A 14,816-nucleotide genomic window follows, 5' to 3' on the forward strand; every position below is an offset into this window, starting at 1 on the left:
GACATTTATGCATAAAGAAGCTATGAAATTTAACCTGCATATGAAGTTATGGAGAGTAGTCTGAGCTGATTATGTTTCAGATTAAGGGTGTGAGGAAAAGACAGAATGCTACAGATCGAGAACAAATGTAGATGTTCTGTATTAGACAGTATGATGTCTATTCATCAGCAGTGGGGTAGTCCAGAATATGAGTTTGGATAAGAGAAAAGAGATGAGCAAGTGTAATATATAAAGATATGTAGGTTGGCAAGAGAGAATTGTTTACTCCACAGAACAGGGGAAGCTGAGGCTGCTTGAGAAGTGCGTCACAGAGGTTGAAGGAGAACAAGACCGCAAGAAAACATCCTCATATTTAGTTATCTTGCCATATTTTGCAATATCATCTCACTGCACCTCGTCATTTGCATCAATAGTAGCAGAGAGGACTTTTATCACTGTTGCTCTACTGCAGTTGAGCAACTAGAACAAGACACAGTTGTGTAGGTGGTAGGTGATGCTGCAGTATGCATAGCATGGGGTTGACAGCAGTCTGGCTAGGCCAAAGTATCTGGCCTGGGAAGCAATGATTAAGATTAGTCTGCAAAAAATCTCAAGGTTCAGTCAAATTATTTTTTTTTATAACATGTTCATATATGCACAGAGGGATGGGGAGGGTGTTATCTCAGACATTGGTATTTTTTCTTACTGGGGAGTCAAAACCATGAGCAAAAATATATTCAGATAGTTTTTACTGTAAATGCAGTGTACCAGCAAAATATATTTGCAGTTCTTTAAAGTTTTTGCTTTTAGTTTTCCCATTAATGTTTTGCATTTAAGTCAGTTTTGCTGCTTTTCTAAAGAGAAGTCACAGAAAACAGAGCTACAAGGAGCTGCAGAAAGCCATCTAAATTTTGCCTGATAGCTAAGATAAATTTAACTTAAATTGTTTGCCAGTTTTCATTAATTAAGGAACCTTCAAACAGCCTTTCATATGTCTTATTTCAGGTAAGGTATGATATACTTTGGGAAGTGGTAACTTTTTCCAAGAAAAAAAAAAAAGGAGCAATAATCTGTGGACATGATTCTAAGTAGTGGAAAGAACATTTCAAAATTACTAGTATGTAAAAAAAAGTAAATTCATTTTACACAGAATCATATTAAGCAATACCTCTCTGCCTTCCTATCCTGCTCAATGAAGTGAAACTGTTCATGACAAAAATTGGACTCTAAATGAAGGACAAAAGAAAAAAGCTCTGGATATTTACCTGCTTACCTTTCCCTCAGAGGACTCATAATCTTCTTGTTTAAGTCTTTCCCAGAGCTTAAAACCAAGCTACTTATTTCTAATGTGACAGGGCTATTGGCCTCCCTTTAAGATTTCTCTTTTGACTTTTGCAATCATTGCTCTCCTTTCTTCCATTTCCTTGCATTTTGTTCCTCAACTTCCTTTTTCCTTTATCATTGCTATTTTTGGTTGCAGTTGTAGTGCCAGCTTGAGGAAAAGAGACTGATGTTGTCTTTTGAGGACTGTGAAATTAGTATCTATTATAATCTCTCTACAATCAGAATTGGATTTCCACAGGTATCGTCAGCTCCACCATTCCTGAGAAATATAGCAGACAAGGAAAGTGATCATAGTGATCGTTTCAGAAGAAAAGTTTGGAAGTAGCTGGGGAAATACCATTAATCCACAGAAAAGGGCCAATCCGATCAGATTAATCTCATGTTCTATGAAGAGCAGTGCAGGGTAATAAACTCAGGATGCTGGCAAGGAGACAGGCATCTGTATTTTGGACTAATGAAGTCCTATTAAGATCTATGTGCTTGGAAATGTTCCTGGAGCACTGTAGCTACGCATGGATCATGGCAACCTAGTCATCATTCAGCAGAACACGACTGCCTGCCTTGCCAGCTCAGATGCAATAAGGCAGTTTTCCTGAGCAGATGTGTGTGAGACCTCAAGGGCATCAAAGCGCCTGAGATTCCTAACTACCCTGACAATCTGGCAGCAGATCTGTTTGGCACAGGGCACCGCAAAGTCAATAGCAAGCTTTTGAGTTGTTTCTCTCTTCCCAACACCATATTGCTCAATGTCTTTCAGTAAGATGCAAAAAAAAATGAAGGGGTCAGGCTGAAAACAGAATGTGATGAAGAGCTGGTTATGGTCTTATCTACTGTTGTCACTTGACACAGCAGCTTCCTAGAGATAGTACAACTGTGGATAGATTGAGTCTTGACTGTATCTGAAGATAAATGTCTTGTGGGCAGTGGACTAAATAAATAGTCATTACCGCTCTCTATAGGCTGGAGAGAACCCAGATATCTGGCTAAGTGGGGGATTATGAGTCACAAATGCTCTTTCAACACTGATATTGTGCTAACTTCTGAGAAATTAACGTGTATTTTCTTATCTAGTATCCACATACAGATGCTCATTTTGTGGATGGTCGCCCAGAGAGAGACCTTTCAGCCTTTCTGGAGATAGGGTTTTACCACTTATTTACACAAAAAACTGGCTTCAAGGACTGCTTAAAGGCAGTTCAAAATCTCAAAACTCTACAATAGCAGACAAAAAAAGGTGGTTTTAAGTTATTGTCACAGCTGTGGCATAAGATTATAGGAAATCTTTATGTTGGAGTTTATCTGCATTATTTATTGTTTTCCATCAACTTTGTTGACATTTTCTTCTCCATCGTTTCAATCAATGAGTCATGAGGAGAAAAGGACGTGCCTAGCACACAGGGACACTTCCATGAATCTGTGAACTTGTCCCATGTCATGAACATATTTCCTTCTTTTCTTCCTTTACAACGTGAATTGATCGAGTGCATTAATCTTATTTCATCTCATCTCAGTTTTATGCTATAGAGAAAAAATTTGAAAAATGAGAAGAATTAAGAATTCTCATAAGAATTAAATTTCTTTTTTATATTGAAATTATGAACTATTAAAGAAAATCTTAAAAAAACCAAATTCCATTTATGCAGAGTCAGCACTTTACCATTCCCTAAAAAATATGGTATTGTCAAAGCTTTCAGTTCTTATTATCCATTTAATTTTACTGTGTCAGAAAAAGGAAGAATTTTTTCTGTTGTTAGACTATTCAATGCTATTAGAAATGAAAAATCCTATCTCTAATGAAAAATCATGTTCTACTTTATCATGATTATTGTAGTTCTTTAATACAGTTCACAGGCTGCACTAGTACTGTTGCTATTAAGCAAGCCATCAAAGCAAAGGCTACTGGTGAAAAAGTATGTCAGCATTGTAGCTTTTCCTTGCCACTCTAGCCCAGACCTTCATCAGCGGTGAGACAGAACAAAGGAAAAGGGGATGACCTGCAGGAGGAGCAGGAGCAGTAGGATGACTGGCTATTCCAGGCAAGCCATGAGAAAGATTGTGAACTGATGAGAACGCACACAGTTTGAGGGATAAATTCCCTCCTTTCCCAAACATCATGTGATTTCCTATCCCAGAAAAAATCTAAGTGTTTGATTTGTATGAATTTTAGTCACAGTGACAAATGCAAGAAGTTGTAGTTAACATTCAAGGAACATAATGCAAACATGCCAAGTGATAGGTTCCCTGACTTTTTTTCTGTCACTGTGTTTAAATCCCACATAAAGATCTTTCTGCAGAGTATGAAGACAAATATTTGTTGGTCAACAGATGACCCCTGCTGGTGTGCAAAATGAAAAAAAATAAAAGCATGCCAGACAATAAATTTTACTAATAAAAAACGCCCTCTTATTTATTAGTTTTCCAGCCTTCTTTGTGCATATTTGCCTGTGGTTTGTACTTAATTTTGATTAATCACATCACTCAGGACTGTATTTCTTCAGCCTGTTTGCCAAAGTGTTGTATGTTGCCTTTCTTATACTTCTCTCCATAATCAACCACATGCTATTTATTTATCCATAGCATCTTCTCAGTTGTGCTCCACATGTCCAAAAATGTCCCTCTGATCATTTTCAAACAAGTTCCTGGTAATCATCTTGTTTCACTGTCTTTTTTTTTTTGGAATAACTGATTACAGCAGCAGCTTCTACTTTCTGTGCTTCTGCACAACTTATAGTGTTATCAAATTCAGATTTTTATCGGTAATACCATTGTTACTAAAATACGTTTCTTTATTTAACTTTACCATGTCAATCTAACAATTCAGATCAGATGTACATCTGAAATCACAAAGCACATTACATTTCGTTAATCTGCATGATGTTGCACACACTGTCTTTTCTACAAATTATGAATTCCACGTTATGAGTTCTTTGTGTTGTTCTGTGTGCATCGCGACTTTCTTAGATAGCCAGGAATGGACTTTCTCGTATACATATTTAAATAGATTGTTCAAGACAAATATTTCCGATGTAAGCCCACTGGAGCTGTGCAACAGTGTGCTGTCATCTCTTTTGGTGGGAGGTTCCACATTCTGCTATTGGGAAAGTTTTGCTGGGGCTTTTCCAACACTCCTCCTACTGGTCAGCAGCTTTTGTGCCACTTCAACTGTAGTACCTAAAAGAGAGCAAAATTTTTTTAAAAACACCCTTATTTGCCTCAAATAACTGCTAAAATCTTGACATTTTGGATTACATTTTATCTTACCTTCCGGCTTCTTAAGTTAAAAGTACGTGTTCCTTATAGAAAACTTTGTGCAGCTTATAATATATCCCAGAATTTTAATTTCTTCCTTTTAATTTCTTCTTTCCATTTCATTTAAGTGTTGCCATGTCAGTCTGCAGCAACATATTTGCCCCAGGGACCTTCACCTCAATCACATTCTGGTTGTATTAAATCCGTGTCTTAAATAGAAATGTTTCCTTGGTCCTCTCCTCTGGCATGCAGAGCTATCTCAGTACATCCATTGTAAGATGTAGTCTTTTCCAAAGTTGAGATGTTATTTCTCTACATTTTTTTTTCATGAAAATATCTAGCATCTGGGGAAAGCTTTATCAAGACCACTTCTCTGGAATAAAGCCCCCTCTGTGGACTTTAAATTAGATGCTAAAAGTGATAACAAAAATGAAACAAACAGATAAATAATGTCATGTTTACATTTCTAGCATGTGTTTAATACTTGTCATACTGTGGAAAAATTTTCTGTACTCAGGTACATGCAAACATACAGCAACTGGAACTGGTTTGGGTTTGGGCTTTCTTTGGTTGCTTGGTTGACTTACTTTGCATTTGTTTTGCAAGATTTTTTCGCATTGATTCTTATTTCAAACATTATTATTGAGGTCATGAGACCTTGTGGAATCTATTACAGGAAACAGTTTGTCATTAATTTGATTTCATTCTGACCTGATGACCTCCACTGCCTTAGTGAGGCCTGTAGGTAAGACTTAATTGGGAAATCCAAGAGCCTGGATAAGGGAGAACACATGGAAAGCACTTTAGTTTCATGTATAGAGGCCTGCATATGTATATGTTTTCTGAGAGATGAAGTTCAGAACCAATTGTAACACTGAAGTGAAACTTTCATCTAGAGAGGCCAGCATGGAAAGATTTAAAACTGGGAACCTATGAAAATGTGTCATCATCATCATCATCATGTGTCATCATCATGTGTCATCATCTTTCATCTTTTTTAATTAAATAATTAAAAGTATAATTAGCAATAGCATATTGACATAGAGATAGAGGATCTGTGCATTTTTCTTAATAGTTAAGCTTTAGGTGTGTGTTTTCTACCTTGCTCAATGTACGGAATTCCTCATTCATGTATCATTTTTATGAAGAAAAATTATTTTATAAAAAGCCAAAAGTTTATCATGTAGTTAAAATGCTAGAAAGGAATTATTTCACACTGAATCCCACTGATACTACAGGTTTTCTCTGTGACCTTGAGCTAATCACCTAATCTCTCTGTACCTCTGTTCCTCATTTATTTTTTAAAGGATGATAATACTTCTTCTGCGTCTGTATTTACATTGCAAACTCCTTTTACTCTGTGCTTTATATTACTCTTGTTGCAATAAAGATCTTATCTAAGAATTCTTATCGTAGAGTTGCTTTTTTCTATGTAAAAAGCAATAAATTCTGTATGATAAGTTATCCTGTATGATAGGTTACCCTGAGCTATGACCTGGCTGTATAAGGAGTTACTATTATTATCGCACCAGAAGTTTTTTAGCGAAAGTCGACTTAGAGCTTCAGTGTTTCATGGCTATTTTATCAAGAGATGGTGGGTTGGTCTTAGAAAGGCTTTCTCTATAGCAGTTTAATATATGTGCCTGAAAATGCCTATTCTACCACCTTTGAAGAAAACCAGTATGGGAGTGACCTGCATCTGCACCTTTAAACTCAGCCAGCACTAAGGAGGGCTGCATAAATGCTGTCTCTTGCGAATGGTCTCCAGCTTGTAGTATCTCCCAAACTGTATCCTGGTTTCCTGTGAGAGCTTTCTGGGCCAAAAATTTAACAGCATGGGCAAGACAAAGAAACATTTGCAGGCTCTGTTTAACAGTGGCCAGCCAAACCTTGAAGTCTTGCTAACCATTCTGCTTCTTTATATAGTTATGTGCTTATAATAATCTATCCCAGTTTTGCTTTATGTAAATCCTAAAGCTGGAAAAAAAGGAACTTTGCTGTAATAAAACGTAAGGAACTTGACAACAAAAATTGTTCAAAATAAGTCCAGCCAAAATTCAGGAAAAAAGTTTCTGTTCAAACTGCTCCATAATACAGTAAGCATTCCCTGATGGATCAGTAGTTCAGGTGATTACTGTTCATGTTTATGATATTTATATCAAAAGGATCAATTTGGTAATTAAAGCATTCATTTGGTAGGTAGATAATATGGCTTTACATATCCTGAGCCAGTGAAAGGATCTGAAAGGATCTGTGAAGAACCATGTCATCTTTGGCTGTGTTCTGAAAGGGGAAGCTGATCTTTCTCCTTAGTTCCTGTAAGAATGTATTAGGCATCCATCTCTGAGTCTCCCAAACACATCTGCAGTCCTGAACAAAAACTTCATGTCTGAGGAAGAGTCAGTATAAAGACAAACAGTTTTACTCAGCACTTCCTTCTACCTTACCTAGGGACCTCCTGGTTAAATTCGATTGTTCTTGGCACAACGTCAAATCTTTTTACTTCTGCCTGCCTCATATCTAAAGTATTTGAAGCAATGCTCATTTATGGGCTTTAGACGGTCTCTGGAGCACATCAGAAAAAGAAATTTAAGTATATGCTTTGGTGTTACCAAAAACTGGGGATATAGGCATGGTTGTTTCAAGGATGCCAGTTTGCGTCCCATCAGGTCTTGAGATCACAGCAAAGGCTGGTGTCAGGATGAGGAGCTTGAGAGAGCTGCGTAAGCAGCGTAAGCTGACGCTCACCATAGAGACAGCTAATAGGATAACATGATGTCAAAAAATCATTATTGTGCCCACCCCAGCTACATGATTCTCAGGTTTGTTATCCTGGACTTGCTGGCATGGATCAGGATATCCTGGAACTTTAGATTTCTCTGCAGCATACACTCTAATAGTCATAGAGACACATTAAACATGCCCATGTATACTGTGTACACAGTTACACCTGCAAGCCTAACTCCTGGTTACTTCTGCCTTACTTGAAATCATAGAATTCAAATCTCTGTTGAAATCTAACTTGGGTTGATTCTGAAAGGTTTAAAATCTAAACATATTTACCGAACAAGAGATTCTATTACAATATGAGCTTCTGTAGAAGCCAAACCACACAGTGTGACTATCAGACAGCCTTAGTAACAGTGGGTGTAACTGAATTGTCACTTCCAGAATTATCACCCTATCCCAGACACATTGCCATGTGGGACAGAAAACCAGTAACAAATGAAAGTTTAACTACTTCTGCAGTTTTGAAAAGATTTTGCAAGTGTGGCTTCATCAGCTGCAACACCTGATTAAACATTACCCTACATATTGCTTTCTGATAAGTGTGTTCTTGTCTCTGCAGACTGAAGAAGTCCTGAAGATTGATGGAGGGCCATGCTATTCAAACAGCAGGTGTTGCTGAGGCAGAAGCTCTTTGTGCTAGGCAGCCTTGCTATTGGAAGTCTCCTATATCTAGTTGCCAGAGTTGGGAGTTTGGATAGGTAAGTCATTAAGTAGCTGCTCTCTTATTTAGAATAGGTTAAGATTGTCTGAGTTTTTGCTTCAAGGGTCTGATTTCTTTTATTCTTTGTTTCTCTTTTGTTTTTTGGGATTTTTTTATGTTCCTCATGTATAGGAAGACTGTCTATTTTAGTAGTGATTTTCATTATTTGTTCCTACTTTTTGGAAGAGAGAGTAGGAAAATAGTCACAAATCATCCCTGACAAAGTATTTCTGTCTGTCCATTTGTATTCTAAGCACATTGACACTTGTTTTCAGAGAAGAAATAAGCCAGCATCCAGTAAAAATGTCATTACAGTAGCTCATTTTTTTCTGTGTGCATCTGTGTGTTGACCTCTAGTTCCAGCAAAACAGTTATGATGTATTTATATATCTCCCTTTCTAAATTTGTGAGCAAGCAATTAATGTGCTGCAGTGGTAGTTAAAATTAAGTATGAGCCTGCAGAGCAGCTTGTCAAGTTTTGAATACTATTTCACTTGAAAGATTGCTTAAGGGTTTGAGAATTTTAACTATGTTAATTAGCTGGTATTTTCTGTAGCTGAATGTGCTAAATAAGTGGGGTTTCTCTGCAAATGATTTCCTAGAGAGTAGCAGAAAATACAGCAGAGAAAATCAAAGAGTATTTGGCACTTCTGACCAGGCTGCGTTTTGACTGGTTATTAACAGTACAACACTAGTGCTACCTGCACTGACACTGCTGTTTCTGTCACCTCCAAAATGGCCTGGGATTGCTCTGGTAGGCATTACACAAAGGCGCAAAAGATGTGAAAAAAAAACCAACAAAAAAAAAAGCTGTTTCAAAAGAATGAATGAAACACAAGGCTGCAAGATTTCCAGAAGCTGGTAGACGCTTTGCAAGTGCTAATGCTATATTAGTGTCCTTCTTTTCAAAGACAGAATAATGATAGTTGAGTTCAAAATAGTGACACAATGTTGTGTGAATATACAGTGCATGAAAAGTTAGTTGAAAATGTAGCTACTGTGTCCATTGCTAGGTTATGTTGGGCTCCATCTGAGGTCACTGGGTGCTTTCTTCAATTGCTTAAATCCACTCCAGAAGAAGGAGACCATGTACTCAGCTAGAACCAACTGCACTGCAAATTACACTCCAGAAATTATATCTTCTTTCCCCTGATGGCCAAAACATCTCTGATACTTCAGAGGTAGAAACTTCACTGAGACTAATGTGATTCTGTAAACGGACGCAGAAATCCTTACTGGTCCCTGCAAATGTATATTTTATGACCAAAGGCATGAAATCTAATTAACCTTCTGCTATTATCTATGCTTGCACATCTATAGAATTTACTGATGGCTATAAAATTATCTCGCCACAGTATTTGACTTGCTGACCTTCTGTGGCAGTGAATTCTGCCGGTTTCATATATAATGTTGCCAATGGCAGCAAAATTCAGTTTCATTCTCTTACATTACCCAGGGTGAAGAATACCACATTGCTAAAAAGCAGTCCTGTCTATGGACTTGTTATGAAATAGAGAGAGAAAGTACTGGAAAGGACGAGACACAGATGAATTATCCAGAAATGTTCTTCTGCCTCATCACTGTTGAATCTGTCAGTAAAAGGATGCTGAGTGGCTTCAATAGACTTTGGAATAACTAATTGTTCAGGAAGAAATCCAGATTCATTTATGCTTAATTTATGCTGATCTAATTTGAACAAGAGAGCTGGGGATGGCTCATTTTTAATAGCCTCAGATTAGGCTCTTCAATGGTAGTGTCTTGAGTTTTCTTAGGCCTGAAGGGAAATTACTACTAGCTTATCTGATTCATTGAATCATAAAGTCTGATAAGCTGAGCACTTCCCTCCAGAGAAGGCATCCGTAAGTCAGCTCCTGAGTGCATGGAGATGTTTCACATGTTAAAGCCCAAGTAGATTCCGTGCCTGGCAATTATGAGAATAACTGGATCAGTCTTTGAGTTACCTGTCTCCCTCATTGACAGTACCTGGAGCATCCAGATCTGATTTCAAACTGCTCCTGCTGGAACTAGGCTTATAATCTTTTGCCGCTGTGACATCTCCACTGGAAGAAAATTAGCAAGTATTCCAGGTCAGGAGAGACAGCTCATTAAGATTTCCCAGACTTATTTTAGCTGTTTTGAATTTTTTCAGAAATACAGTTCCCTGAGATGAATTGTTCTGTGGTGGGTTTTCTCAAGAAGAATGTTTGTGGAGTTTTACTGTAGCAGCTTGACAAATTGTCTGTTTTGGGAGAGCAACTCAGTGATATAATAAATGTCATATACTCTTCCTTAGCAAAGGACTGTTATTTAATGGAAAAATTACTCAGAATTAAGAATATTAGCATGTTGCAATATAACAGTAAATAGTGATGGGATTCAACTATCAAGATCTGCCTTATACCACCACTGCCATGATCTTTTAAAAGTTATTTTTTTATTGTTTAGAGAGGAGAAGGAGGAAAGAGTAAAAAAACCTGAAATGTAAAGTGTTGAGGAAGGACTTTTAACAACATCCAATCTTTTCCCTTAGGCTAGAGGATATCTTGAGTATTTATTTACTTTTAAAGGAAACCACCCTGTTTGACAAGCTGTTGTGTTACACTGAAAGCAGTGCTAGCTGTATTTTTGAGCAAGAGATAAAATTAGTGTAGATGGGTCTGGAACTGCTGTTGTGGAATCCTCTTTGATTGAAAACAAATAACAAATACACAGAAGGAGAGGGAAAAGAAGAACAGAGACAGCAATTGCAGCTTCTGTTTCTTATGCTCTTAACTGCCGCCTGCTGATGCAGAAATACTCTCACCAGCTACACCACAATCTGATGAAATTGTACCATTGTTAAGTCAAGACATTCCTTCTTTTTTTTTTTTCATATGGGCAGTTTGCATCAGCATTTCAATGATTCAGTCTTTGCCACCAAGTCGGGCTTATTCAGTAGATCACAGAGAGCAAAGGGAAAGAAGAAACTAGAAACTTGAAAAAAGAAATAACAGGAACTCACTTGTCATCACACTTTCTAACTAGTTTGCAGGACTTAGCTAGAGCTCATGTAAACCCAGCAATGTCATCTGGGTTGTTTTTTCAGCTCTGTCCAGACAGGTTATATCTCTTGGCGTCTGGATCATCAGAGAAACAGCTAGCAGGTCAGCCAGGGAGACCAAACTTACTTTGTCCCAGCCATCCATTGTCCTAGCATCAGTGTCAAATTAGAAACCCCAACAAGCAGTGATGGATGGAAAAGCCATAAAGAAATAAATAATTATGTCCTGAAAGCAGGGTCTGAATAATATATAGAAAATGAGTGAGGGACCACATGCTGAGAAACCAGAATAAATACTGAATACCTAAACAGCTATTAATGAGCATTGCCCATCTGGTGTACTGGCTAAGGCAGGGGTCCTGTGAAAAATAATAGCATGCACCCGTGTAATTTAAGAACTGTATCATAATATATATGCACAGCAAGCTCACACGAAAATTGCCTAGGCAACCTTTGTTCATACATATCCTTAATTTTGGAGAGCATGGCTCCACAAAATTAGTAATAATATTTTTCTATGTGACCTATGTGACATACCAATTTAATCTTCAATGAAACAGTGGCCTGTATGATGTCCAAAGCACTGATTTGAGAGCGGAGGTGAGGGTTTATTCAAGGTTCTGTAGTAGCAAAATTTTAGTATTTTTCTTATTGAATCATTTCTTGGATTTAGTGGCATACAAGAAGGAAGCATTACAGAAGTGGAAAAGAGGGAAAATAGGTGAATATAAAAGAATAGCACAGAAATACAGGTGCAAAAGAAGAACGAATAAGGCACAAAATAAGGTTCAGCAGAAGGATACATAAGTGAGGATAAGAAAATCACTGAGGTAATAATGCAATAAATTCATTTTTAACAACTTTTCTTGCCATTCTTTTTATGCCTTGTTAATTATGTTTGATTCAGAACCTAGGACTTTCTGGTTCTAATTGGCAGGGAAAACACTGGGCATATTCTAAAGAGAAAGAGAAACACTGAAAAGTGATGCCTAGAAAGCATCACTTTTGCTCATCTTCACTAAAAAGGCCAGCTCTGGATCAACACAATGGAGAGCACAGGAAAGAATTCAGGCTAGAATAGGAAAAGTGTGGGAAAGAGATGAATTAAATGATTTAGATTTTCAGATCAAAATGACTAAATATAATTCATCTTAGAATGCTTTAAAAATGCCAAATCAATCAGAAAATAATGAAGAATGTGGGAAGTTAGACAACATTCAAGAAGACCCAAGAACAGTAATCATAGTGCCTACTCTGGCAGAGAGCAGAAGGGTGGAGTTAGGAGTTACCCAGCTAAGTCAGAGCACAATACTGGATTAAATAATAAAAAAAATTGCAAACCATTTAATCACTGACAGAGTAAAATAAAAGTTGAAAGATGGGCATATCACATTACATTGGAAAAAGTTTCCAAGAGCATGATTACCTTATACAGAAAACTTGCCTTAAGAGATATCCTCTTTTTACAAATACCTCTTGTTTCACTTGCAGACTGCAGCCCCTCTGCCCCATCGATGGTCGTTTTGGACCCCGCGGCCAGGACGAAATCCCACTGCGAGCTCTGCAGTTCAAGCGAGGTCTGCTCCATGAATTTCGAAAGGGCAATGCCACTAAGGAACAAATACGACTGCACAATCTGGTTCAGCAGCTTCCTAAGGCCATTATCATTGGGGTGCGGAAAGGAGGCACCCGAGCACTACTGGAGATGCTGAACCTTCACCCTTCAGTGGTCAAAGCTTCTCAAGAGATTCACTTCTTTGACAATGATGAAAACTATGCCAAGGGAACTGAGTGGTACCGGAAAAAAATGCCTTTTTCTTACCCTCATCAAATAACAATTGAGAAAAGCCCCGCATATTTTATCACTGAGGAAGTACCTGAAAGGATTTACAAAATGAACTCATCTATCAAATTATTGATCATTGTCAGGGAACCTACCACAAGAGCAATTTCTGATTACACTCAGGTGCTGGAAGGCAAGGAAAGAAAGAACAAAACTTACTACAAATTTGAGAAGCTGGCTATTGATCCTAATACCTGTGAAGTGAACACTAAGTATAAGGCAGTGAGAACCAGCATCTACACAAAACATCTGGAGAGGTGGTTAAAATACTTCCCAATTGAGCAGTTTCATATCGTGGATGGAGACCGGCTCATCACAGAACCACTGCCAGAACTCCAGCTAGTTGAGAAGTTCCTAAATCTTCCTCCAAGGATAAGTCAGTACAATTTATACTTCAATGCCACCAGAGGGTTTTACTGCTTGCGATTTAACATTGTCTTTAACAAGTGCCTGGCGGGTAGCAAGGGACGCATCCATCCAGAGGTGGATACCTCTGTCATTACCAAATTGCGCAAGTTCTTTCATCCTTTTAATCAAAAATTTTACCAGATCACTGGGAGGACATTTAACTGGCCCTAAACTAAACTTCATACAACACTTTCTGTTGCACCTGAGACATGCAATAGACGTCTCTGATAAAATATGCACTTTTCATAGACATGGCTAGCAAAGTAACTTTTTTTCATGCATACGTGTACATAATGCAGTGTGTGACCAAATATACAGTGGGATCGATTTTTTTCTACAGAATAGAAACTAACATAAATTTACTGTCAATATAGTTGCATCTTTTACGATATAATAATAAAGGAAAAGGAGGTATTTAGGGAAACAAAGTCAGACACTGTTAAAAGGGTCAGTGTTCCTCTCACTTAGTGAAGTGTTTATGTGACATACCTATTGATCCAAGCAAAACATTAGTTTATGCCGTTAAAATTCTTGTCAAAAGTCTGTAAAGCTGTGAGTAAGCATAATCTTGAGACTATATTTGGTATGTGTATTGCTAAAGGAATGCTGACCCTTTAAACACAGTGCTGAATTTTTACAATGAGAGTGAATAGTACTATTTTCTTATTATTTTAAATTAATATCTTATCTCATACAAACTGCATTGTTTTAGGGTTCCTGTGGTGAGTTTGCACTATTGTTTTATTGTATGGACCATCATGTCACTTGTAGCATGTCAATCATGTGTCAAAAAAAGTTCAAATGATTTTTTTCTCTATACTTGTGTGTCGGCAAAGCTAAATGTTGTGTACATAGTGTACAATGTTTGTAAATACCGGTTTCACACTAAGTAATTCTATTTTGTAAACTGAATATGGCTATTTAATTTATTGTGAAAATTAAATTTATTGTGGTATTTAAAGATGGAATGGATTAAAATTACCTCTATGTGCAAGAGCTTTTCGTGTTTGCTTGATGTACATCAGTGTGATCCCTTAGATCATATTTATGTGTGTGAGAGAGTTACACATGTAAACTTGGTTTCTAGACATTTGAGAATACTGATACATGTGGTGAAGCAGAGTTTATTAAAAAACTCATCAATCTAGGAATCTGGTGTAATGCAAACCTCAAAGAACATTATTGCTGTTCTATTGCAGCACTTTGCTAAAATTAATTCAGTTGCAGTAGCCCACGAGGTTAAAGAATGACAGTAAAAGCCTGCTGTAACCAGGTATATCAAAAAAGCAAAGCCCTCATTAAAACCAAAATAACAGACAGATAAAATTAGAAGCAGGGTTATAGAGATTTCATCACAGAGTGATGCTTCAGAAGTCAAAGAAAACTTTGGTTGTGATACCTTTGCTTTCATCTGTTTATGCATCCACCTGCTCCAGAAAACACCTACAGTATTGTTAGTACTG

The 14,816-nt window shown here is 37.4% G+C and overlaps 1 protein-coding gene across 2 annotated transcripts in view; it reads left to right on the forward strand.

Annotated features, from left to right (window-relative positions):
- Positions 1 to 14,349, forward strand: part of HS3ST5 (heparan sulfate-glucosamine 3-sulfotransferase 5) — a 188,895-nt gene extending 174,546 nt beyond the window's left edge. For both annotated transcript variants that reach the window (XM_027731277.2, XM_027731278.2), the window contains exons 3-4: positions 7,922 to 8,060; positions 12,594 to 14,349. In XM_027731277.2, the coding sequence (XP_027587078.1) occupies positions 7,954 to 8,060; positions 12,594 to 13,524 (1,038 nt within the window). In that variant the 5' untranslated portion in view covers positions 7,922 to 7,953 and the 3' untranslated portion in view covers positions 13,525 to 14,349. The remainder of the gene's footprint in view (positions 1 to 7,921; positions 8,061 to 12,593) is intronic.
- Positions 14,350 to 14,816: the final 467 nt, after the last annotated feature.

Source organism: Pipra filicauda, unplaced genomic scaffold, assembly GCF_003945595.2.
Source record: "Pipra filicauda isolate LSUMZ 115617 unplaced genomic scaffold, ASM394559v2 scaffold106_size2291244_pilon, whole genome shotgun sequence".
In the NCBI taxonomy this organism is placed as follows: Eukaryota; Metazoa; Chordata; class Aves; order Passeriformes; family Pipridae; genus Pipra; species Pipra filicauda.